At 41.8% G+C, this 25,664-nt stretch overlaps 3 protein-coding genes across 3 annotated transcripts; all 3 read right to left on the reverse strand.

The window, feature by feature from the left end:
* Positions 1-880: 880 nt before the first annotated feature.
* RRN3 (RRN3 homolog, RNA polymerase I transcription factor) lies at positions 881-12,122 on the reverse strand. Its single transcript, XM_063171967.1, has 18 exons — positions 12,076-12,122; positions 11,844-11,947; positions 11,314-11,370; positions 10,396-10,485; positions 10,175-10,304; positions 9,675-9,734; positions 9,145-9,208; positions 8,605-8,674; positions 8,022-8,120; positions 7,356-7,451; positions 6,782-6,917; positions 5,880-6,010; positions 5,131-5,261; positions 4,160-4,344; positions 3,765-3,873; positions 3,195-3,347; positions 2,894-2,981; positions 881-2,471 (listed from the first exon to the last, which is right to left on the reverse strand). Exons 2-18 carry the CDS (start codon positions 11,934-11,936, stop codon positions 2,313-2,315), a joined length of 1,851 nt encoding a protein of 616 aa, XP_063028037.1. The 5' UTR covers positions 11,937-11,947; positions 12,076-12,122; the 3' UTR covers positions 881-2,312.
* A 1,410-nt stretch (positions 12,123-13,532) lies between these two features.
* Positions 13,533-18,995, reverse strand: LOC134426726 (transmembrane protein 238-like). The gene is made up of 2 exons (XM_063171968.1): positions 18,610-18,995; positions 13,533-16,048 (listed from the first exon to the last, which is right to left on the reverse strand). The coding sequence occupies exons 1-2, from the start codon at positions 18,993-18,995 to the stop codon at positions 16,039-16,041; spliced, it is 396 nt and encodes a 131-aa protein (XP_063028038.1). The 3' UTR covers positions 13,533-16,038.
* A 1,626-nt stretch (positions 18,996-20,621) lies between these two features.
* On the reverse strand, positions 20,622-25,422 carry RSL1D1 (ribosomal L1 domain containing 1). The gene is made up of 9 exons (XM_063171969.1): positions 25,312-25,422; positions 25,068-25,207; positions 24,200-24,338; positions 23,472-23,620; positions 23,233-23,334; positions 22,541-22,634; positions 22,328-22,456; positions 21,388-21,594; positions 20,622-21,151 (listed from the first exon to the last, which is right to left on the reverse strand). The coding sequence occupies exons 1-9, from the start codon at positions 25,345-25,347 to the stop codon at positions 20,807-20,809; spliced, it is 1,341 nt and encodes a 446-aa protein (XP_063028039.1). The 5' UTR covers positions 25,348-25,422; the 3' UTR covers positions 20,622-20,806.
* Between the last annotated feature and the right edge of the window lie 242 nt (positions 25,423-25,664).

Raw genomic sequence — 25,664 nt, forward strand, 5'->3', positions numbered from 1 at the left:
CACAAGCTGGATTTTCAGACAATCCCAAAGAAAACCGTTTTTCCTCAAAGATCAGGGTTTGTTTCCTTCCGTTGTCTGTGGAGGATACTATGAGGAATAACAATGGTAGCAGCAGAGTTAATTCACCGTGCAGGGAATGTGGACCTGCCCACAGTGTAGCGACAGTAACGGCCCAGGACCCCAGCTCAGCCTTTCCATCCAATTTCACAGAAATAAACTGTCCCTGGAAGTGTTCCAGGCCCAGCTGCACTGGACTCTGAGCAAACTGGTCTGGTAGAAGTGACCCTCACAGTTACAGGGTGGTTGGAACTAGGTGATCTTTAAAGTCCCTTCCAACCTAGGCCACTCTATGACTTTATGATTCTATAGTAGAATGCTTTCTTCAACAGATACATTGCATTTCTCATCTGAGACAAAATTGCACCTCAGGATGAGCATTCCTCTCACAGCTGCTGGTATTTACAAAGTCTCTTTAGCAAAGCACCAGCACCTGCCAGCACACCTGCCTGCCATTACATGGAGAAAACCAGAGCTGTCACAGCAAAGGTGAAACACACTCCAGAAACACTTCAAACTGTGTAACTTGAGTACAGACTGTTCAATGTCTGCACTTAACTGTTTTTTTGTTTTGTTTCGTTTTTCATGATATGTGGAAGCTCCTGAATGACATATCTAGTATTACAACTGGGCAAGTTTTCTGCACCCTCATTTTGGAAGTAGTGTCTGAAAGTGTTGCGATGTGAAAAGCATCTTTCAAACATTCAAAGGATGTTTTCCCTGCTGTTGATCTGAGGGTACTTCTGTGCCAGGAGAAAATGCAATTATTTCAGATGGAAATCTATTGTTTATTACTCAGGACTGACAATAAAGAGGACTACAATTAAAACCAAAACTTCTCAGTTTATACAATTTTGCGGACTCATTTCTGCAATCTGTCAGAATGAACACCCCAACTTTGAGAAGTCAGGCTCCAGAGAGGGCACCTCAGTTACATACAGACATACAGGTTTTCTCAAGGATGTTAAGAACTGCACTCTTTGCATCAAACTTTATTGGCTCCAAATAAAAATGTTGTTTTGAAAGCCTCAAAGTTCTAAAGAAGGGCAACTGGAGTTTAGTCTTAAATACATAAAATTTCCAACCAAATGTTATACGAGTAACATTTATTTTTTCCCATTGTTTATATTCTTACTCAAATCTAAAAGCCAGCAACCATGAAAAGAAGACAAGAAACCTCTGTAGAGAAACTCTACACTGACAGACACATGGACAACACAAGGACAAGGACACCACCGACACCATCATGTCCTTTCCATAAGGGAAGATTTTTTTTTCTATTTTCAGCATTCACATATAAACTTCAAATCTGGCAAATAAATACCTGTCTTGGAGTGCTTCACAAGCACCCCAAAGAAAACTATCTACAAATAATACATTCAGCTACTCCCTCATTTTCAACACTTCCAACAGCCACCACTTTCACATGTCTGAACTTTCCTGGCTGGGAAAGGTGTGTGTCAGCTACAGATTTCAGGAGGGATAGTGTTTGTGTCTGAGCACACTTCCCACTAGCAAGTGGCTTCACCAAGCATGGTTCTACTAAGTAAAAGCTGAAGAGATGTGTGTGGAAGAACCACTGCCAGACTGGATTCATGCCCTGCCTACTGAGGGATCTCCTGGTTTAGGGCATATTTAAGAGGAAATTTCCAGAGAGGTCCCTCTAGAAAGCAGCTTCAAGCAATGTGGCTACTGACTGCTTTATCCCAGTACAGTGTAAATGAAACCCAATTAAATCAGGACAGGTTTTTTCTTTCCACTTTCTCAAGCCTCACATTGGGTGCCAAAAAATGGCACCCTAGGACAAGAGATTACACCATTACTGTGAAACCAGCTCCAGAAGAGTCATCAGAGTTGGAACACTGACAGTGGAATTCTGGCCCCCACACAAATCTGCAGGAAGAAACACCAGAATTTCACCCCTGATACATAAAACCTTGTAGAGAAACATTAGTAAAAGAAGTTTTGAAGAGTTGGAAAAAACTATTAAAAAAAATCCTTCTAAGTCATAAAAACCATTTCAATGTGAAATTTGTAAAATATCACCCTATTTATTCTCTAAGCTTTTCTAGCAACATATAGCTTTACTTAAACATATCTGTAGAAATCTGATGACTAAGAAACAGTAATTTTTCTTGAATGTAGTTACTTAAAACATTTGCCAGTTTGGAAAGTTGAGCTCAAGTCTCTTTCCAGAGCAAAACATTGCACACAATTTTCAACCTATTCCACATTTTCCCTTCTGATTGCCCATGTCACAGTGGGTATGGCACGTAACAGTCTGCAGGGGAGCCAATGCTGCTCACAGGGCTCCGTGTGTTGGACTCGTAAGAATGTGGTGCAATTTCCACCACACCATCATTCTGAGGAGTTTCTCCTTTCAAAAAGTCATCGTCTTCATCTTCAGAAGTACCCTGCAAAAATGTAAAAGGATCAGTGAGAGTAGGAAGATACTGTCAAATCTTAACAGAGACCTGGATTTACACTGTGACTGCCACAACCACTTGGAATGGTAAGAGAATTAGATGTAATCTGATTATGAAATATGGGAACTGAATGACATCTACAGGGTGGATTTCCCACTGACATCATCATGTCCATTTTCTGAGCACATTCAAAAAGCTTTCAGATGGCTTCTGTGCTGCAGGAGAGGGAAAAGTGCTCCCAAGGCAGGAATGGATCAATTCCTAAAGCTTCCAAATTTCAGTCTCAGTTTCCCCTAAATGCATAATATACATTTATACATATATGTATATATATATACTTTAAAAAAATATTCTGCAATAAAAGCAGCTGATAGCTAAACTTGTTTGGATAAGGTAATCAGGAAGACTACCTTTTTAATGGGTTTCTTCAGATCCTCAAGATCTTCAGCACTCAGCTCTTCCCAGAACTGATACATAGGATCAATGGTCTTCTTTGATCTGAGAGAGGAAACAAAGCACAGAATGAGTTATTGTATTCACAGCAGGGGCACATTTTAATTTAAACCTTTGACAATCTGGTTAAAATGCAGAATATGAAAGGTACAAAGGATCAGGGAGGAAAGTGAATGGCAGAAACACTGACAGTTTGCTACAGGCTGTATTCATTATTTACTAGAAGGCACAAAGGAGTTGTTCACTTTCCAGTTCTACCTTTTGAGGATGTAGGGGTCAAAGGGGAAGAAGCTGTCGAGGGGGTTGGTGCAGGTCTGCACAAGGTCGCCCCCGGTGCCGCTCCGCACCACGGGGATGAACTGCCTGTTGTTCCTCTCAATAATGGTGTAGCAGAACACCAGCTGGTATTTCCTTTAAAAAAGGGAATAAAGGAAAGATAAGCATTCCAGCACACCCAAAGCAAGATTTTCAGATGGATGGTATGAAAACACAAAGTTATTTTTTAAGAAATGTCACTTCTATCTTCCATTTTTCCAGCTGATATTAGGAGTTTGCAAGATAGTCACAAGGTAAGGGGTCTGTTCTCTTCCTCTAAACCCCTATACACTTTATTCCAAGTACAACCACACTGGCTCCAACACAGAGCAATCCATGTCATAGGACTGCAGGATTCCACTGAAATCCACCTATCAATAAACTTATCCCTAACCAATATGGGCAGTATTATGTCTCAGTTAATATTCAAGACACTGCCTAACAAAACCCTGTGCTGGTTTTAGATACACACAAAACCTGTACCAAGCTTTACTGAAGTAAATGAGCAGGTACCTGGTAATGGCAGCAAACAAGTTGACAACAGAAGGGATACAAATCTTCAGGGGGTTTAGCTGACACATGACAATGCGTTCAAAGTTCAAACTCTGCAGATATGACAGACCTTCAAAACAAGAACAATTAGCAAATATAAATTAGATGTCATATAAACTGAACTTAATTGATAAGAATTTCCAGTGTGACATGCCTGCACTCTGCACATCACCACAGAAGCACATCCTGGGGCACCCTCACAGTAGAGGTCTGACCCCAACATGTGTACAAACCATCTCATCTTATTTAGAGCACAATAACATAAACTTGCCATCAGACACTTGACTGAATTTACCACTATAAAACACAGTAACAGTAAAACTTCTAATGAATCCTTTCAAACGTAATATGCTCACCTTTCCTTAAACTTCCATCCAGAAGTTGTTTGTGACGGAAAATAAGTGTATAGAACACTGCCTGACAAGTGGAATAGAATGGCCCATGGAGAGCTACATCACAGTAGGCATTAGCTCCTTTATCCTGATTGTCAATGTATTTATGCAGCCAGTTCACCAGAAGATCCAGACATGCTTTTACTGTACTGTAGTGCAGGGAGAAAAAAGAAGTGTAAAAATAACACCTGAAATAGTGTAGAAAAGATGTTCAACAAATACTCAAGAACCTCAGTGGTTATAAGAACATCAGTAAGAAAATCTCTTTGTAAAGGAATGATTCTGTTACAAGCTTTCTCCTTCATCTCAGCATAAAATGAATCAATCAGCACTGAAAACCCCAAACAGTGAAAGGACAGGATGCCAGAATAGATGAATCCATGAACACACAGTAAACAACCAGAATCCTTGGTTGCAGGTAATACAGAGCAATGCCTCCCATGTCCACCAGGTAATCCCAATATCCCATTAACTAACTCCCATGTTAAAGTCACCACACCCACCCTGAACAGCACAAAAATATAGAATGTGTACATAAAAAGGAAGATATTTTAACCATTCTCTATCAAAATAGTAGAACAAATGACCTCCCTGTTCCAGAGCCTGCAACAAATTGCCAAACACTGGGTACTGAAAACATCAGATACTGGGAATCCACGACTGCCTGAAGTCAGCACAACCTACCCCTGCTCAGCACTTCTTGGTTAGTGAAGCCCAAAACAGCAAGCCATGAAGCTCAGCAATCATGAGTCTGCATCCTGCATGTGTTTTCCTGGAAGCTTCAAGACAATACTGAACCAGTATTGTTGAAGGGACAAACAAGACCCTTGATTCAGGGTTACTGACAAAGCAGTGGGAATAGAACACCAATTCTCTACTTAAGCTCCACAATAACATGAATTGTCTGGTTCTGCTCATGTATGAAAACAACTTACATAATGGGAATAAATTTAGCTCTTGCCAAGAAGCTGCCAATATAACTCCCAGCAGTCTGCCTGATTACTGAAGGATTGTTTGGATCCTGCAGTTTCTTCCAAAGATGGTCTAAAAAGGCTTCAGCCAACCCCTGGAAAAAAAGATACACAGACATTGTGAGATGACACTGTTTAAGCAAGAGATTCCTAATACTCAATTCCCACAATTTCCACAACCAAACCATTACAAAAATCTACCTATAACTGCAGTAAATAACCACACCTACACATGATGGAAGAGCACTCACTTCTGTGTCTTTTTCTATACTCAGTTGTAAAAGAAAGAACAGTTTGTTGAGAGAGATGGGATAATGGAGGGGTGGGGGAACAACTAACAGCAGACACCATTTTCAAATCAAAGAGCTAATAGACAGCATCTCTGCAATAGTTTGGGAGGCTGAAGAAATTTGCATCCCGTGTGCTGGGTGCAAGAGTCCAACTGATTCTTGTCAAAGAGATCGGTTTTAACCAAGTTTGTTCCTTCACACTTGCTAAGATTCCATCTGTAAGTGGTTTATGAACAACATGGGAAGAGCAACCATAAAGAAAAAGAAAGGAGTAACAGAGAAGGAAAAGAAAGTGAAGATACTGATGTACTTGCTACCTTCAGAGTAGAATCACAGCAGAGAAAACTGTTTTGTAAAAAAAAACCAAAACAAAGATGCAGAAATGACAAAGGACACTGCATTTTAAAACCAGTTTTTACTCACCAATTTAAAGCTACAGATGTAAAACATGAAATACTGTACATGACATGAAGCATGGGTTGGTAAAATGAGCTTGTCAAACACAGAAACCAAATCCCGATACAAATCCTTTGTGTTGTTGATGTCCAGCTTGCCTACACAACAAAGAAACAGAAGAAAATGAGCCATTTCAGAGGTTTTATCCTGCCCTCATGCTGCAGAAGTGGTATTTATATCTTTCTACACCAGTAAGAATATGTAAAGAAAAACTGTCAGCCTGACTTCTCGGTTTATCTGACATCCAAAAATCCAAGTGTACAATTCTACTGCTTTCTAAGGTGGTGTAAATGAAGAATCTCTCTGTGTGAGTGTGCACATATATAAAGCTGCTAGACATGCAAACTTTGCAATAATGTGTTAGCTTAGAAGAGCAAGGAAAAAAACCCACAAATAAATCACCTGACTTATGTGAAGAAGATACAGCATAATGGTTTCTAAATACATAAATCTGAAGAATTCAAACCCTTAGTACATAACACTGAAAGGTATTTCTTTATTCTTCTCTCTCCTGCAACAAAGGCAACTGATTGATGTGTCTGGTAGTTCTGATCTACTTCCAAATCTTGTGATGTTGAAAGGATCCATAATTCTAACACTCAAGTAGAGCAAATGATAAAAACATTTATACCCTACTACAGTTTGGATACAGTATCATTTTAATGGAATCAGAATGTCTCCAAGTGAAAACTAAACCTCTGAAGTCCTCACTGTACCTCTCCCAGCACTGGGCAGAGGCAGGAAATGTGAACTACAGCCTGCTAATGGCACAGTTCTGCTTCATCTCACAGTACAGTGAGAAAGAACTCCTCTTATGTGTTTACTTGTCAGCAAAACAACAAATTTGTTTAGAGAGCAAGTGTTCTCACCATCCACATGGCAAACATCTCTGATGTATGAGAACAGGATGGTCATCAGGATGTCCAGGCGCTCTGCAAGAGGATGGGCCATTCTCTCAAGGTTGGGAGAGACAGCTTTGTTTCCTTTTCTGTCTTCATCTTCCTCCTGGTAGACAAAATGGCACATGCAGCTTTTAAATACACAAATCACAGAGACAGCAATTACAGGAAAAGTCAAGCTAAATTTATCTTTCAGCAATATGCTAAATTTCATCTTTTTTTTTTTAACAAGCAGTATCTCATTATACAGTATAAGTAAATTTTTGCACACTAAGCCAAGTATCATGAATTCTTTAACTAGCTTTATTGCACAGCTGCTTGTGTTTTTACATAATGAAATTGATTTGCTGGATGTAGCACTGGGTGTTTACATTAATAAAACCAATACCTGAGAACACATTATTCATTTGTTGGCTGTTCAGGTTCCAAGAGCAGTGTGCAGTGCAGTAACAACAAAGTAATAATGAATTTCTACACTTAGTTCATTGCCACTTCAGAAGTGATAATTTTACTAAAAAAAATTTAACAGAACAGGATAACCAACCATGTCAAAAAGTCCCTCCTCTGTAGATTTTTCCTCACTAGCACAGTTATTGGCAGTTTCTTCAGCATCTTCAATATCTTGCTGTGGAGTGCTAACCTACAGATCCAAACAAGAAATTAATTTCTATAAAACCATGATAATAATAGGAAATCAGGTATGTTATTATTTATATAAAATACATGACCACATGAGTAAGTTCTTTACTAGATTCTGTCCTGAACTAAATAAACATTTTAAAAAGGAATGATGTGCCATACACAAAGGAACACTCCAAACTTTCTGAAACTTTACCTCCCCAGAATCTGCTCTGCCCAGACTGTTACACAGTGAGGCAAAAAGCCAGGATCATTTACAGTGCCCTCCTGCCTTTTTTTAGGACTTTTTACTTCAAAGAGATTACAAAACCAATCAAGCACACAAAGGGAAGCACATTCACATTAGCACTGATCACCACAAGACAGTTATTTGAATTCCAGCAGAGACTCCAGGCAGGGTGTAACAGCACACACCATACAGTTACCCTGGGAATGAAGTGTAAATTTGGGTGGGTTTATACCCATGATCACAAGGGCATTTTTTGTAGTCTAAAAATGAAACATATTTCATTTCCTACTCTGTGTATTTTAATGCCAACCTTCCATAAAAGATAACACAGAATAAACTTACATCCAACTTCAGCAGCTTTTCAATAATAAGCTCCAGAATCTGAAGCCTCAGAGTTGGGAGATACACAGTAACTCGCAGCAGGTTATGGACATAACATTCCTATAACACAAAATTAATTGGTATCAATAATAGCATTAACAGAAAGTCACATTTCTGCACAGGACTTCTAGAAAACAAGTTTCTTAATTTGTTACCTAAAGATCCAGAAATAGGTTTAAACAGATTGTGCTCAATCAAGAGTAAGTTAATGTATAAACTAACAAACAAGACCACCTGAGACTCCTCATCAAGGAGGTCCATGGTGTGCATTGATTAAGAAAACAATCCAGTGAAAAAAATATGTGATGATGTTATTAAAGATGAGCACAATGCTTGTGCACAAGGAACTCAGAATGCTTGGACAGCCTCACACTAAACAGACATGACCCCATACATGGTTATTATATATGTAATTATCATATATATAACAATTCTTGAAAAATCTGTAGGGACTGCCCATCAAATCAGTTGTAATACTATACAGAACATTTATACATTCACATAAACAGATTAACAAATCAACAAAAATAATCATAGCTCTTACCAGGGTTCTTTCTGATTTATTAATGAAAGGAAAGAATTCCACAAGTATCGGCATGAGAAACTGTGGTGTCCTACAAATAATTAAAAACCAAAAATCAGACCTAAAAGTTATAGGTTGGCAAATATTGAACTCCAGCACTCTAAAGATGTACTGGAACAAGCTTATTTCAAAGGAACTTTATTTTAAGGCAAGCAATTGTATAAAATGTGGTTTGGCAAGGATCATGGGACAGATAATAAGTGGCAAATTTCCACAATGCACTTGTTAGAAGCCACCTCAAATATGACTACAGAATATAGAATACAGAGCCACTATCAACACTTCTCCTACTTCCCATTTCTGTTAACAGGATTTTCAGCTGCTGATGCCTGACAGAAACTTCATAATGTTTGTATAAAGCATTCTACCAGCTAGTGAATACTGGGAAAAATCATGCAATGAAATGAAGTGTTATACTTCCAATTAAGAGGAAAAAATCAAGCTCCCAAGCTTGAAATCTGCAAGGGAAGGGCACACAATCCCAAGGGATTCTGTACTTACGAAGGAACATATCTGGCAACAGTTTGCAATGCTCTGTGGCATGTATCAAAGTTTGCAGAAATGTCTAGAGAAAGAAAAAAGAATTCTTATACACTTGGTTACAGAAAACTAAATCAGGAACCAGTAAAAACAGTTCATATCAACTACACAATGGAATGATTCCCTAGGAAACTGCATTTGCCAAAATGTTCTTTTGCAGGGGTGTATCTTGAGGTAAATAAAATAGAAACCAAACAGCTCCTAACTTTTCTGTGGCTTTGAAAGAATCAGGGCTAGGAATGTTTCCCTATGCATTCTATTCCTACAGATAATAGTTCATCAACAGGAATGGTTTCAAAGTAATAAGGAGTGGGTCAGCACACCATTGATTTGAGTACAAGAAAGTCTTTGACTTGGGAATTTAAGGATGTTTCTTCATGGTTTACTTGAACCCAGCTCAATTAATTTTGTAAAAAAGGAGCAACACGCACTAGATACTTTTTTAGTAAAGGCACTACAGTAGCATATATATCTATATCCTTTATACTCACTTTCATCATCATCATCAGAATCTGAAATATCCACATCATCTTCTCTGATGGTTATTCGAGCTAGCAAAAAAATGAGATTATATCAAAATTGTATAAATCTTAGAGGTAACAAATTCAATAGCAAACACACTGAATAACAATCTCCACCAGGATTAAAACATCAAAATTAGCCACAAGACTTTCTTAAAGACTGTTTTATTTACAGAACCACGAGGTTCTTGAGAACATCTGACATGATCCTCACGCTTCAGCTTTTGGGTTTTTAGTAGTAAAAATATTATACAGTTCATTCATTTTCATGACATCTTCAGAACAGGATCTGTATTAGCACCTAGAATATGTCTTCTAAAATCTAGGTACATAAAACTGTCTGTATGACAATCAACATGAAAAAATCAATAATCCAATAATTAATTGTGTTATGGGCTGTATTTATACAGAACTTCTCTATCAGAGATGTTGATGGGCAAACTAAACTGAGTAAGAGAGCAGTAACTTACGGGGCACAAACTGTGCCACGATCATCCGGAGGCAGGGCCTGAGATGGACAGTTTGTGCTGACACAAGGTTGCCAAGAAAACCCAGATATTCTTCCACCACCTCTCGGCTCCTTCTCAACCACGGCAGCTTCTAAAAGTAAGCAAAGATCAAGACGTCAAAGAAGGATGTTTTGAGTACTAAACTATTAATCTTTCCATGTAGCAAACAAACAGATACTTACCAGCAAAATGTTGACCAGTTGTCCAAGCTCTTTGGTCAAATATGCAACAGAAGCTCGAAATTCATGCAGCCAATTAATGATCTGGGCATCCTTAGAATAAGCAGAAAAAATAGGTAACTATTTCAATAAACAGTACTACCTAGTAGCAGAAAATAGCAAAACCCTTAGAAGTCAAAGATTAAGACTAAATAGAAATTGTTTTCATACTTAACATGAAAGGAACTTCAGTTTGTGCCCTCACCAATGGAAGGTCTTGAATGCAGAATACATTCATGCCAACTCCTAAACCAACAGCCTGCCATGAAGGCTTCAGTCATACTGAGTAAGGCATGAAAGCTCCCTCACACAGAACTTAAAACAAATAGTATTCCATCATAATTTTCTTTTCTCTTTTGCTGTAGTTTAAGCAGAAGGGACACTCAAGTCTTGAAACAGCAAATGTGGCAGGTACTTGTAGCTACACAGAAGAGCTGTGAAACAATATTTCTGGGTGTAACTACTAAATGTATATGTATGTTACTGCCTAATGAAACCAGATTTAGTGAGAACAGAGGGTAAAATTCAATGCAACTTTAATGCTATGAAAGTCAGAAACCACAGTCTGATCTACGGAAGTGTCTCTATAATCAAGCATCAGTGACCTAAAAAGATGGTATCTGGAACAAAGACAGACTCAAAGGGTAGAGCAGAGTCACTAAGCATGAGACACCATTTATAAAGATCCTGCATATACAGATATGTATAAATAGACCTTTTTTTCCCCATTTAGGGTTTTTATTCTGATGGTTTCTGCAAAGAAAAAAAGCTGTTAAATACAATTTAAAACAAAGGATTAGTGTAAGACCAGAATGACTTGTCTGGTGATTACACTCAGACACGAACTTTAAATCATCAGACCCCTGACTATCAAAGTCTTACCTTTATGTCTGGATCTGAGAGCTGATGTTTTAACAACTCAAAATCTGTGGTGTCACCCTAGCAGGGGAAACAAAAATAAACAAATTACCTTCTTATTTTTTTTTCCTTCAGTAAAAACTACCAATTTCATCAATGTATCTGAAAAACCAAGTACTGAACAGGTACATCAAGAATGCAAGACAGCCAGCTCAGGAAAGCTGAAGCAGCAGTAACAGGGTGTTGTCCAGAAGACAAACGAGGCTGCTGGCTCATGTTCAGCTGCTCTCCTACAGACACAGCTGGATCCCGGGCACACTTAGCATAAGCCAGGCTTTACACGCACCCGGCCATTCAGGTTGACTCACGGGGGAAATCTTTTCGCTCGCACAGCAATACCGCCTGGCACAAGCCTACCACGCTCAGCCACCCTCAGTTGTTTCCCCTAAGCCTTCAGGCATGGTCCCTGCCTAAGGCCAAACGAGGCTTCCCACGGAACGACCCCAGGAACAGCAGCCCGGACGCGGCGCAGAGCCCCGAGAAGCCGCAGTCACCTTTTCGTACTTAAGCAGGATCTCGGTCAGGGTCCCCCCGAACCGCACCGTCTTCCTGGGCGGGGAGCTGATGAACTCGTCCGCTCCCAGCATGGTCACGGCGCCTGCGGGGAGGGGAAGCCGCGTGAGCACCGCTCGGAGGCCCGGGGCACCTCTCGGGCCCCCCCTCGGCAGGGAGAGCGCGGGAGCCGCTGCTCCCCTCCCGAGGATCCCCCCCGCTGCCCCCTCTTGCCTTGCGGCGGCGGCCGCGCCCCCGCTACCGGGGCCAGCGGCGCCTCGCCCCGCGCCCGGCGCGTCCCGGCTGCCCGCGCCGCCACATGTCGCTCCGGCGGAAACTGCGGGGCCGGGCGGAAACCGCGCCGGGCGGCACCGCCCCTCGCACCGCCGGGCTGCACCGCCGGGCGGCTCCACTGAGCGGGCTCGGAGCGGGCACAGAGCCGGGCGGCTCCACTGAACGGGCTCGGAGCGGCACCGCCGGGCGGCTCCACTGAGCGGGCTCGGAGCGGCACCGCCGGGCGGCTCCACTGAGCGGGCTCGGAGCGCCTCCACTGAGCGGGCTCGGAGCGGGCCCAGAGCCGGGCGGCTCCATCGAGCGAGCTCGGAGCGCCTCCACTGAGCGGGCTCGGAGCGGCACCGCCGGGCGGCTCCACTGAGCGGGCACGGAGTGGGCACAGAGCCGGGCGGCTCCACTGAGCGGGCTCGGAGCGGCACCGCCGGGCGGCTCCACTGAGCGGGCTCGGAGCACCGGGAGGGAGCCGCCGCGGCGCTGCCCCCGCCCGCCGTGGTGCGGCCGGACCGAGGCAGCCGGACAGGGACGCGGAGAGGTCGTTTCTCTCCCCGTACGCGGGGATGAAGCCGGGCAAAAAGAGCGGGAAGCTTTACTCTCGTCACCGTTCTGGCTTTAACACTGACTCCCAGCGTGCCGGGGTGCGTGAGCAGAAATCCAGATTTATTCCCATCCCGGGATGGTTCACAAGGGACCGCTCCCCGACCCCTTGGGCAGCTCGCCGTGAGCGGCGGGAGTCGCTGGCAGCCCCTCACAGCACAGGTGACACCGAGGGCACGGCCAGCCTGCGTTATCAACTAAAAACTGCAATCCGAAGGGGTAAACTAAATGGTCCGAACAACTTAATTGGGATTAAAGAGGGCCAAGAATCTGCCCTCAAAAAAAGCGGAGTTTGACCTTGGGAAGTAATAATGGATTTGCCAGAACAGAGGCACAGGAACTTCAAGTGAGATTTCTGGATGTCTTCATCCTCCCTGTGTAGACCGGGTCTATATTAAAGCACCAGTCATTAAACAAAATATGTTACGGACTTTTCTGTCCTGAGCTAGTAACTCGTTTTACTCCCAAAGATTGTATACACACACAAATTCTACTGCTAGAGCAACCCAGGTAAGCATGAACAGAGACTTTTATTTCCTGTGTAGTTCTTCAGTAACATCCATTCTGCTCAAAGCTTACTTTGGCTGAATATGTAAAATTTAATGATTATGTATTATTGATTATTAATGATTTAATGAATATGTAAAATTTCACCTACTCACACAAACTAGCTACAGCAACACCTGCCAGGATTTGACCTTAGCCCTCTCTACTTGGTATACACTTATGCTTCTTTTCCACACAAACTCCTACTGTAATAATTACATCGCTCCCAGCAACTCTTACAAGTCACACCAAACAGATTTTTGTAGGCGTTACAAATAATTTAATCTTTCCCTGATGAAGATGTTCCCATTTAAGCAGACACTATACGCCACAAGAAAACTTCCATTAGATGCAGTTCATGTTTTAAGTCTAACAAGCATTTAATCCACCGACATAGTTGGAAGCTGGGGGTTGGCATTTTTCCTTCAGTGGAATTTAGGATGACATTTTGAGCTAGTTTTAAGACTTAACTAGATGGAAAAGACTCCTGTAGCCACACTTGTGGAACTAGTTTAGTTCTTTGTGATTTTGGCTAAGATTTTAAACAGCATGCATGGCACTTTCCTCAATGGCTAGAGGAATTCTTTTAGCTGTACAGCTCTGCTCACGTAACAGCAAGCAGTCCTAAACATGTCCAAGAGCTTCCTTCCAGTCACCAATGTAGAAGTTCTTTGAATGGACTTTGTGCTGCATTGAGCAGAGCTGATAAGGATATCATGAAACTAAAATAGTGTTAAAATATTTGTTAATGTGTAACTGCAGATGATTCCAGTTTGTGTTTAGTATTAGCCTTCCTGGTTTAGAAGGCAAATTGATTGCATGAAACAGTAACTGGATGCATTTTCAAAAAGAAAATAGTTACAATACTTACAACAGGTAACACTGCTCCACAGCAAGTACAGTCTGTCTCCTTGCTTGGACTCACCATCTCAGCAACCTTCTATGGCTTTAGTGCTTTTCTGTGCTTAACATCCTCCTTAACTGATGGATCAGCTCCTACATTTCATTTTTAAAACTTATCCTATTCATACTAGTAAACTAGTTGGAATTTCACATAACTTTTGAGTGAAGTTGCACTCTAGCTACCATCTTATGCAACAATCATTAAGTACTGATATTGGATTTAGGATTAATTACATTGTAATATACAAGGAATGCAAAGGCCTGCTCAATTCACTCTAGTAATTATTATTGCAACACTTGAATAGAAAATTTTGGTTTTCACAGAATAAGTATGTGAACTACATATATGAGTTTTGGCTTAATTTATAGCTACTAGTAATCATTCCACTTATTAAATAGCATATTTCATCATTCACTTTAAAAGTGAAACTATGGGGAATCAGAAAAAGCATTTCTTTCTGTTCAGAAAAATGAAATGAAAAAAAATTATAGCAAATGAAATCTGATCTACAGGTTTTAAGGGAGGAGCTTGTTTGGTTTTTTTAATCAGGCCATTGTAACACTGCAGCGGTGTCACATTGCAGTTCCATTAAAAGGAGGGAACAAACTGCATACACCTCCTAAAATCTGCAGATAGTAAAGGAGAAATCACACTGCAGACCTTCAAGTTTAGTGTTCTTCTGAATTTGTTAAAAGATAGAGCATTTGGAAGACATTTTAAAATGAGAACATGCAAAAAAAAGAAGTTACTCCAGTAATTTTACAAGAAAATACTAAAAGACATTTGAAGAGTTCATAAGGAAGTACAGCCACAGCGTTCTTAGTAAATATTTCCTTAATTCCACCTCTAGTATTCAATGAGGTGTGGCATAGAACAATTGTGCATTGAAATTTTAAGACCTATCAGTATTTGCTGATGGTGGCACCAAACTCTTAGTGTTAGTTCAAAACCAGAAAAATTCCTGAGGAAATTCTCCACACAATTTTATCATTAGCACAATTTTAGGTATCACTAGCATTTATATAAATCATTTTCCAGGTACTGCTTGTTAATGTTTTAAAATGCCTTGGAATACTTGTTAATCAAGAGAGTTTCTTTTGGTCATGTTCCCTCTCTCAAATGCTTCAGCGTTAGGAAAACAATTTCCAATATCACTGGACTAAAAATGCCTCTTGCAAGAGTCATCATATTACATCATTTGTAACTACAAAGAATGTACTTGTATGCCAACACCACTGGTGTTATTTGTGTACTTATAAAATCTCAGATTCCAGGTTATTTCAGAATAACAATGAAACTTTTTACAAGAGACACTGTAAATTGTGTATTTACACTATAAACAACTTCTACTACATTTGCAGCTTTGCATCCACAGTTTAATATACACATTTTAAAAGCACCCTTACAAACAACAGTATTGCACTGGCATTATAAAAATTCACAGTAAGTTTAACTTCCAGACCTTGGTAAAAAACAGTGCAAGAGCTTTTCGTCGTGCAAGAGCTTTTTATCCAAACCTTTCAGGTTATTAAAAATAATAATAATAATTAAAGCAATAAAACCAACTATATGACAAGCTGCACTGATTTTTCAGTGAATCAGGTTCAATTCTCTTTTAGCTCTCACTTCTTAAAGTGATTTTGTGAGATCTTTTTTCATTTCAAAGCATATCCAGTCCAACACTGAAACAGGTGCTTTTGGCAGATATGGCTCCACGTGTCCATTTCATGGAGAGTCCACAATGCTTGCAGAGGTTATTCCACAATGAGAAAATCCTACTATTTAGGGTAGGGAATCTCCTTCCATAATTTGCAGCATTTCCCCCACTTTTTGGGGCAGTAACTTCATTAGTTGTGTCTTCAACAGATCCTGAAGGTAACACATGAAGAAAAGGTTACTCCAAAATAGGCTTAGAACAAGTGGCCATATAACTCTAAACTGTTACTTAAGGTCAATCTTAAAAGTACTTTTCCTCATGTTTAACAGACAATTGGGACCCAAAGAAAAGATCCATCAAGTCACCAGCCCATCTCCAGTAGTGGCCAAGTGTGATGTCTCACTGAAAGCATAAGAATATGGCACACAAATACACAATATTTCCTCAGGATATCAACTACCTCAGGTCTTCCTCAGCCAAACATATTCTCTTTATATTATCATATATCTTCTGCTTTGTCCTCTGGATTTTTGAATCAGTACATTTTTATCTCTCCCACATCAAGTAATCCCACATTTTATCACATAGCACAGGACAGTTTGTTCCTGCCTTGCCTTGGGAGGGAAGCACTTCATACCTGCCCCATAGTGACTGCATAGACCCCTGGAACACTTTATATTCTGCATCTCTTTTCAGGCTTGAGGATCCTAATCTACTTGCTATTCCTTCAATAAAAGCGTTGCATATCATGAGAATTCTCTCCTTTCCCTAGAATATAATTTTTAAGATAGGAAATCAGAACAACATGTAGTGTTTGGTTGGTTTTGTTTGTTTGTTTGTGGTTTTTTTGTTTGTTTGTTTGTTTGGCGTTTTTTGAGGGGAGGAATTTTTTGTGAGTGTGGTGTTTTGGGGGTTTGTTTGTTTGGTTTTTTTGGTCGTTTTTTCCTTTCTGAGTGTGTGTGTGTGGTGGTGGTTTTTTTCCTGCTCGTGCAGACAATATCTGCCCAAACATGTTTAACCCGTTTGGTCAAGTTCATAAATATCTCCTGATGGGGAGAGGATTTGGTCTATCAGCAAGGAATGATCTGATTCAGACAGTTGTTTACGAGAAGTTCTAAGATACTTTAGGTGAACTTAATTCAAAAGGGAACTCTAAATTATCTTTCAAGGTGAAACCGTTTATTATCCTTTGTTTCACCTTGCAAGTAAAATCAAAGAGTTTATGTTCCAATAAATAACATAACTCCTGTACACCTCCTGTTTTGGTTCCTTCTGAATTACCATTACTGAAGTTTGTTTACTGTAGCAACAGAAGCTGCTGGGATATTTTGTATTAAATCACTATTTATTTATTTATTTATACATCCCTATAGGACATATAAATCTAATTACAATCAGGAATAAGACTTGAAATATTTCAAAATAATGGATAACTTTCACTACTAGGAGTTCATTAAAACAGAAAACATATCCATGTACACACATTGCATCTACAGAGATAGCAGATTATCCACTGAGCTCAATACCTGCAATTGCCATGGAATGGTTCTGAACAGTCATTTATAAATGCAAATCTTTCCCTGCAAATAGGGACCTGCCAATTTTAGACCCATTTCAGAAAAGAAAAAAAAAAAAAAAAGAGATCTGAATATAGAATGGCTCATTTTCAACTGCCTGTTTTCTAAATTGCAGGTGCAGTTAATAATCAACTAAAGAGCAGTAACAATCTTTGAAAGTTGTGTTGCTGCTATTATTTCCTGCCTCCGACAAGTTCTCTATTAAGGAATAATTATCTATACTCAATCTCCCTACTGTTAAAACTTTCTCTCAATAAAAAATTTCATAGCTTTCATGAAAGAAGACGATTTTCACATGAACTTTTCTGTAAATCAACTCTGTCTTCAGAATTTAGTTTCAAAGAGGAGCAGGAAAAGTTGATCTTGTACATAGTGAATCAGAACAGCGAGATGTTTAGAATCCTTGAACAGTTCAAACAGTACAAAACTGTTTACAGTTCCTTCAACAGAGGATTTTACATAGGGAAGTGAAGGCTTGACTTTTTTCCCCACACACATTTTTAAGGCATTAAGCATGCCTTCTTCCTAAATGAATATACTAGGGTGTATTGAAAAGCTTCATGTTCTTCAACCATGCTTTGAAATAGGATCAAGACACTTCCTTTACACATCAGGTATTATCACATCTTTTCTAGATGACTGAGGTTCAAGACAAACAGTTTAACTGATGATTGCATTTGTGAGTTTCAACCTCTTACCTACAGCTCTGTCCCCAAGTTAAATCCAAGTCAGCATTTCACCTTTCTTGTTCTCCAGTAAAGCAACATTTCATGGTGCTAACGAGGGGGCTTAGCTCGTGTGGGGCGGTGGTTGATGGCCATTTCTGGCAGCGTTTGGCTGCTGTGAGCACAGTTCAGAGCCCCACGGTTCCTGCGCTGCTCCCTGGCAGCAGCTCCGCACGCAGCCCCACCGCCCTGCCCGGGCTCCGCTCCTGCTCGCCCGTTCCGTTCTTAGACGGCGACAGGAAGCGTCTTCCCTGCCTAATCCCACTTGTGCAATCTTTCCCACTCGTTTTTTTACCACCCAAGCTGAGAAAGATTCCCCACTACTTTCATTTTAAGAACTCAGCTGCGTGCAGGTGGTTTAACCTAGCAGGTGTTACACCGAATCTGGGGCAGGACAGCCCTCCCGAGCTCTGGCCGAAGCCAGCGCTCGCAGCCGCTCTCCCCTCGCTGTCCCGTCCCGCTCTCTCTCACCTGCCGGGCTCGGCGTGGCGGCCGCGGGGGCCCCGGGCGCGCTGCAGCTCCAGCTCGGCGGGGCGGGCGGGGGCGAACGCGCCCGTGAGGCGGAGGCTGACGCCGTTCACGAGCCGCCGCAGCAGCGTGTCCCCGCGGCCCTTGGGCGCCGGCAGCCCCACGTCGTCCCGCAGCTCCTCGAGCGGCACCTCCAGGTTGCCCGCGTACCAGAACACCCACCACACCAGGCTGAGGAAGATGCCGATGCCGCCCGCGTAGATGAGCAGGTCGGAGAAGAACACGTCGGCGAACACGCCCGCCAGCAGCACCGCCAGCCCCACCGCGTCGAAGGCCAGCGCCAGCCAGAAGGCGGCCACGCAGCGGCCCAGCCCGCCCGGGGCCGCCATCGGGAGCGGCGCCACCGCCGCCTCGGGCCGCGCGCACCTGAGGGCAGGGCCGGGCCGCGCCCTCCCACCCGGGCAGGTGTAGCCACGCCCCCGGCGCTGAGGGGCCGCCCCCACACACCTGAGGGCTCGGCCGGGCCGCGCTCCCACACACCTGAGGGCTCGGCCGGGCCACGCTCCCACACACCTGAGGGCTCGGCCGGGCCGCGCCTCCGCCCCCGCAGCTGCCCGCAGAGAGGGGGAAGGCGGGCACACAGCGCCCTCAGCGGCCCCCCGGGCCCCCAGCCCGCCGCGGTGCGGCTCGAAGGCTGAGCCGCAGCGACCGATGGCATTTGGGAGGTGAGGCGAGTGGTGCTCGCTACTGTTCCCAGGTGAGCCGGACACGGCTGGGCCCGCCTGAGGCAGTGCCCCCTCAGGTACCGCATAAGGGAGGCACTTCAGAAAAGGGGCCCGCGGATGAACAGCCAGTTCGTTGATCTCCGCACTCGCAAGGGAGGCAAGCTGGTCGCAGACAGCAGAGATTTGCAGGACAGTTACAATGTGCATCTGCAAATGCACATAGACTCCTTAAACTGGGCTTGAGGAGACTTAAAAAGAGCAGCTGGAATACAAGTTCAGGTTGACAAACAGGAAGCAAGTTGTCAAGGCAGGATGTAAAATTCAGTAAGTAAAACACATATTTTAAAGGCAAGACACATATTTCAGTTTGTCTTTGTATTAATGACCTGATACATATCTTTTTACACTACCAAGTCCTCAAGCACAAGAACTGTATTTAGATGTAGGATCTCCTGTGCCTGCTCTCACAAGGGCCTTATATCTAACTCCTTATTTAATGATGCATAAGCCACTGTTCCAGCAACTAGAAGCCAACAGGAACTATGACCAGGCCTAAGAGAATGGGTACTTCCCACATTTTAGTGGAAATAGTGTGCATTAAATGATACTGCTGCTACTCTTCCAGTGCCAATGAGTGCTATTGGTTTACCGGGATTACTATCACAGCTTTTGGTTCACAAAATAGTCGAAAAGTTACCAAAAGGTCGCAAAAAGTTGACACCACAGATCAAGCAGAATATTTTCATATTCTTATTTAGCACCCACTTTCTTCCTAGCCAATATCTTGATATGAGGATAAAAAGGAGATGTGGTAGTTTTTTGAAAGAAAAAGTAGGCTGGTTACTTCCTGTTGATTAATCTTGTCTCTTATTCCTATTTGGAGTTTTTACCACTAGGATTTTCCAACACAAATCTGCCTCATATTCTCACTCTGCAAAGGACAGACAAGTTATCACAGAGAGAAAAACTAAGCAGTTGTGTAAAATTTCAAATACATCACCTTTCAGTCCTGAAGTATGTATTTTTCATGCCATAACAGGACAAGTTCACTTGGCTGGCACAGCTGGAATTCACACAGCCTTTGGCTTTCAGATGGAAGAACAACAGTTCTGTGACCATCATGCAAGAATACTCTCAACTGTTCTGGTAGCAGAAATAAAGCCCAAAACTGAAGGTAAGATTTTGCTTGATGTTGTAAAATATATGTATACGGTTAAGGCAAAACCTCTCTCTTCCCTTTGACACCTGAAAAATTTGAATGTTTTTGGTTTGGGCCAGTGACAAATAATGTGATGGGACCATTAAAACAGGGAGTTTATTTGTACCAGCTTGGAAATTAGAAGGAAACCAATGAATCATTACAGACCTTGGTGAAAAAATGCTCTTGGGATCAGATTTCCTAAGAAGGTATTTTACTTCATCAATAACTGTGTTTACTGAAAAAGATGATACAAAATATGTTGAACAGACAACGTTCATGCTGACTGCGGCACGCGCACCTTTCTGGGTGTCTGCTTCTGTGCTTTTGAAGATTTCCTGGCTGACTGTAGTGACTTGCCAGCTTTGGGTGTTGCAAAAGACTTTGCTTCAGGTTTTTTTGGAGCCTTTTTCATGTCTTTTTCTTTTATTGCTTCCTTTGGCTTACTGACCTGCTTGGCTTTTTTCTCTTTTGATGGTGTCTCCAAGTTTGCTCTCTCTTCTGTAACTTCAGGTTTTGATTTTGGAGTATCCACCACTAGAGACGTTTTCTTTCTCTTACCAAGGGGTGTTTTGGTTTTCTTGCCCAAATTGTCACCTTTTCCTGAATTTGGTCCCATTTTCTGTATTAACACAAACAAAAAAATTACCATTCCACCCAAGAAACATATTTCCTGTTTTTAAGGAAGAAGGATCAGTGAAAATCATTACAAATGACAAATACTTTCAACTGAACTGTGCTCTAGTCTTGAAGTATGCTACCACATATTGTTCCCTAAGAAACAATGAAAAAATGAAACAGTTCAAAATCTTTAGCTTTAACTGAAATGCAAGTTTCTTAATATTATTCAACAATTACCTTCAGGTCAGCTGAGCTCGTTGTTTGTATAGGCACCAGTTGTGGAATTTCTTCGTCATCACAATCACCTGGTTCTTGGACCACTTCTATCTTTTCTTTTACCACAGGCTCCTGGGTACCAGCAGCAGCTTTACTTTCTTTTGTCACAGTGACTTGACTTGATTTCAGTTTTTTAGCTGTCTTCTTCACTTTCTTGGGTTTTACCTTCTAGAATTAATCAGAAGTACATCTCAGACAAATCCCCATGCCATTTCTAAATGTATAATAGCTGTTTTAACGTGGTTAAAAATTAGATGGTGCACCAACATTAAAGAGTTTTATTCAATAGACCTGGACTCATTTAGCCATATGTAAAAAATGAAAAAATGCATTACATGCAGAAGTTTATTATAAGTAGCTCACAACTACAGTAATGTCAAGCTTACAGTCTCTAAGTTGAATATTCACGGTCCCAATTTAATTTCAGACAAATGAATATAAACAGAAGTCAGTACAAAGGAATAGCCAATTATTATTTTTTAACAAGTCTGAGGTCCCCCTATATACACAAATATATGAGATTGAGAATTATTCAGATGCCACTGATTAACCAACAAAAAACAGATGCATAATCTGAATCCACATATACATTAATGAGTGTATTTTCAGAAGGTAAATATGGATAAACAAAGCTCTAAGAATGAAACTCGGGTCCTTTGAGTTCAGGTCTAGAAATGATTTATTTACAGTTTACTTAAAAACCTGTAAGGGAGCTGCCATAATTTCAGTATCATTGCTGAGTATTTGAAGCACTGAGGTAGGAGTGTCTGACCAGTTTTAGCCATAAAAACCTGGGACCAGTTCTAATGCATTTAAACCCAAAATAACAATGAGTGGAAGGAAAACAAAGAACTAAATGTACAGATTTAATTTATGCAAAGTTTGAAGAAATTTTGGTTACCTTTACTTCATTTTTCTTGAGGGATGGCTGTTTGTCAAGCTCATCCAGATTGGAGATATCCGCAGTGAATATTGGGAGTGCAACTGATTTAAGTGTTTTGAGGTGAAGAATTTTTACATTTTTCCATTTCTGCAAAAACAAAACCAGTATATTATGTGAAAATAAGGCTGAAGAATGAACCTATTTGTCTGTAATGCAGTCAATCAGCAGTACCTTTGGTAACTTGTCACCAATCACTTTTGCTGCTGCAATGATATTCTCAAGTATCTCATCCACTTTCATCCCAGTGTGACCTATGCGCATTGTACTGGAAAAAGAAATTAATAATAATTATATATGGGCAAATAAACTTATTTCAAGTCACTTGTTTAGTTTAGGCATACCCAGAAATGCAAAAAGCCCACTTATCTGCAATTATCATAAAGGAGGTATGGCTATTGCAGAAATCTTTTGTGATAACACTTAGAAGGGATTCACCTGTACTCATCTTTCCTATTTAGATACACAACTTCTGCCTTACATTACAAAGCATTACTACCAATTTGGATCCTTTCAGATACACAATACATGAAAAAAAATCTTATTAGACTAGAATATTTTGGAAATAGAAAAGTATTATTAAATTAGATTAAAACTAAGATTGTACATGCACTTTGACAGTGACAGGTGCCTAGAAATTCCTTAGGTAAAAGGTAAAAGAAACAAACCCCCTCAACTTCACAGTAAAACTTAAGTAGAACTACTAATTTAGCTATACAGGTAAAAGTTCAAAATGCCCTCCATTTGGAATGGTAACCCTTGATATCTTTTTTTCACATACTAAAGGAATAGAAATAACTCACTAAAATTCCTACAGTTATGATAGAACCATCCTTCAAGTGATGTATGAATCTATTTGTACTTACTAACAGCACCCTTTGTTGTTAACTGGGAGCGTAGTCCCTTGGATATGTTTTTCCAGTTCCTTGGCAAGATCTTTGGCTTTCAGGTTTACAGATAAAGGTGCCCTAAAACAGAAAGGGAGAGGGGTAAAAAATGGAAACAATTAGAAAACCCAAAAGAAAACCAATTCCTCCATTACTAAGAAGAATCTGATCTTAAAAAAGATAATGCAAGAATGGATTTCCAAAGTTTAAAGACCTACTTTTTCTTTTCATAGAAGTGCTTTCCCAGATGTGAGGGCAAAAGCCTTCTAATTCGGTCATCAGACAGAAAGAGATCAAAACTGTTCAGGAGGCGCCGCTTGGCTTCAAACATTTTATATTCCTTTTTGAGGGTTTTGTAGGAGATGATCTGCAACACAAGCACCAGTTTAGGCCCTGCTGCTGAAAATGCAACCTGAAATGCTTCTCAGAACTGCACAGATTAAAGCTGCATAACTGATAGTCCACCACAGTGCATTCTTTCAGAATGCTGAAGACCATCACAAAGTATCCATTTCCTATTGTTTTAAAGAATCAAAAAATATGGATCTCTTGCATAATAACTGCACATCACAAAACAGAACTTGCATACATCACTAACATCCAAATCAAGGTTAAATATAACATGTTGTTATACAGTTTTATTGCTGGTGGCATAAATAATCAAACATGAATTCTCCCAGTTGGTTACTCAAACTAAATATTGAACATTTATCTAGAAATTGTATCTGATTACTAAAAATCCTGTTTCAAACTGAAGAAATTATTCTGAGTAAACTTTGCATTTTAGAAACATCACAGTTTGAGTAGTCAGAAAAATCTTACTAGAGTATGTGAATGAGAATTAGAATATTAAACAGCAGAAAAGAACAACTACTTGTATTCTTTATGGTGATATAATAGAAAATAAATGACAGTACTGTATTATACCAACAAGGACCACCCTTACCCGGCTAATACTTCTGATCCCATTCCGGAGTAAAAGTTTCTTGTACAGATTTTCAGTCTGTTCTGCTGATAAGTTTGGTTCATCCTTTGTGAACAGGCAAACATCAGCTGTTTCTGGTCGAATGCCATGGGGCAGTGGTCTACAATGAGAATATGAGATATATAAAAAATGTCTAATAAGAGAAGTTTTCCCCAGAACTAGGGCTACACTGGAGATGAGTCCCCTTTAACAACCTGCCTGTATGTACACTTTGTTAACTATTAAATATTCTCAGTGGAACCTACAGTTGATAAGCATACAGAACTCTAAAGGTGAAACCATCAAACACCACGGCTCCAGTCAGACCCTCCATGCTCCTCCCTTCATGCCATGGTTGCATCCATGCATTAGAAAAAAAAAGTTATAACACCGTGGCCCTGATAAACAGATGTAAACTTTCTCAATGTAGTGCAGCTACAGCCTAAAAAGAGACTTCTAATTCATATTCAGGTTTGGTTATCAAAACAAAGAAGTATTACTAATGATTTGGTAGTGGTGGGTCAAGACAAGGAAGGTGATTCTAGATATTTTCTAGATATAGAAATAGGTAATATCTAGATATTTTCTAAAGCTTAAGGACTGAAAGGCACATACCCTGTAACTGGCAACCCACAGAAGCAGCATCCTGCATGCCATAAGCTGGCACAGCACAGCAAAAGTAGTACTTATAGCAAAAGTAGGGGTAAAGCAGCTTCTGAGCCGGCAGTTCTTAGCCACGGCATAGAAACTCCCGGGACAAGGCCGTGGCAGTCAAACCCCTTGAGCTCACAATCTGCAAAGTGTTCTTTTCCAAGCCCTGTAAACATGCGGCCGGATATCAGTGTCTTACATTCTGATGAGCTTTGCCGCCTGCGGGACCTTCCACACCGTCACCAGGAGATGGACGCTCTCGCCCTCGTTGAGGAGCAGCGCGTCTCCCTTTGCCTTGCTTCTGGAGAAAGCCAAGAGAGCCTCCACCGCCTTCTTCACCTGCAACGGCACCACAGCGGCGCCAGCCGCGGGTCAAGCCCGGCCCGGCCGCGCTCCCGCCGGCCCTGCTCCCCGCAGCCCCTGGGCGCGCCGGTCCCACATACCTGGGCGCGATCCAGCGGGCTCCTCCCGCTCGCCATGGCGTTACCGCACCGGGCACCGGGACACCGGGACACCGGGACACCGGGACACCGGGACTGCGCTCCCGCCACGTGCGGCCTCCGCGCCTGCGTGCGCGCCGCTTTCCGGGGCGGGGCACCCGAGCGCTCTGCTTCCGGGGCGGGGCGAGCGGGGCTGGGGCTGGGGCTGGGGCTCGCCGTGCGCTCCGTGCTTTCCTCCCCTGCACACGGCAGCGGCTGCGGACCCGGGGCGGGGCGAGCGGGGCTGGGGCTCCCCGTGCGCTCGCCGTGCGCTCCGTGCTCTCCTCCCCTGCGCCCGGCAGCGGCTGCGGGCCCGG

This window comes from Melospiza melodia, chromosome 18 (genome assembly GCF_035770615.1).
Source record: "Melospiza melodia melodia isolate bMelMel2 chromosome 18, bMelMel2.pri, whole genome shotgun sequence".
NCBI classification, from domain to species: domain Eukaryota; kingdom Metazoa; phylum Chordata; class Aves; order Passeriformes; family Passerellidae; genus Melospiza; species Melospiza melodia.

What these genes read in the sequence shown, in the direction of transcription:
- RSL1D1 (XM_063171969.1), bottom strand. Translation starts at nt 25,347, where the DNA reads ATGGCGAGCGGGAGGAGCCCGCTGGATCGCGCCCAG. An exon ending in GCCCGCTGGATCGCGCCCAG is followed by an intron (nt 25,208 to 25,311) that starts GTATGTGGGACC and finishes GTGCCGTTGCAG; the next exon opens with GTGAAGAAGGCGGTGGAGGC. An exon ending in TTGGTGACAAGTTACCAAAG is followed by an intron (nt 22,457 to 22,540) that starts GTACTGCTGATT and finishes TTGTTTTTGCAG; the next exon opens with AAATGGAAAAATGTAAAAAT.
- LOC134426726 (XM_063171968.1), bottom strand. Translation starts at nt 18,995, where the DNA reads ATGGCGGCCCCGGGCGGGCTGGGCCGCTGCGTGGCCGCCTTCTGGCTG.
- RRN3 (XM_063171967.1), bottom strand. Translation starts at nt 11,936, where the DNA reads ATGCTGGGAGCGGACGAGTTCATCAGCTCCCCGCCCAGGAAGACGGTG. An exon ending in TTCTGATGATGATGATGAAA is followed by an intron (nt 9,209 to 9,674) that starts GTGAGTATAAAG and finishes TTCTTTCTCTAG; the next exon opens with ACATTTCTGCAAACTTTGAT. An exon ending in GTTGCCAGATATGTTCCTTC is followed by an intron (nt 8,675 to 9,144) that starts GTAAGTACAGAA and finishes AATTATTTGTAG; the next exon opens with GACACCACAGTTTCTCATGC.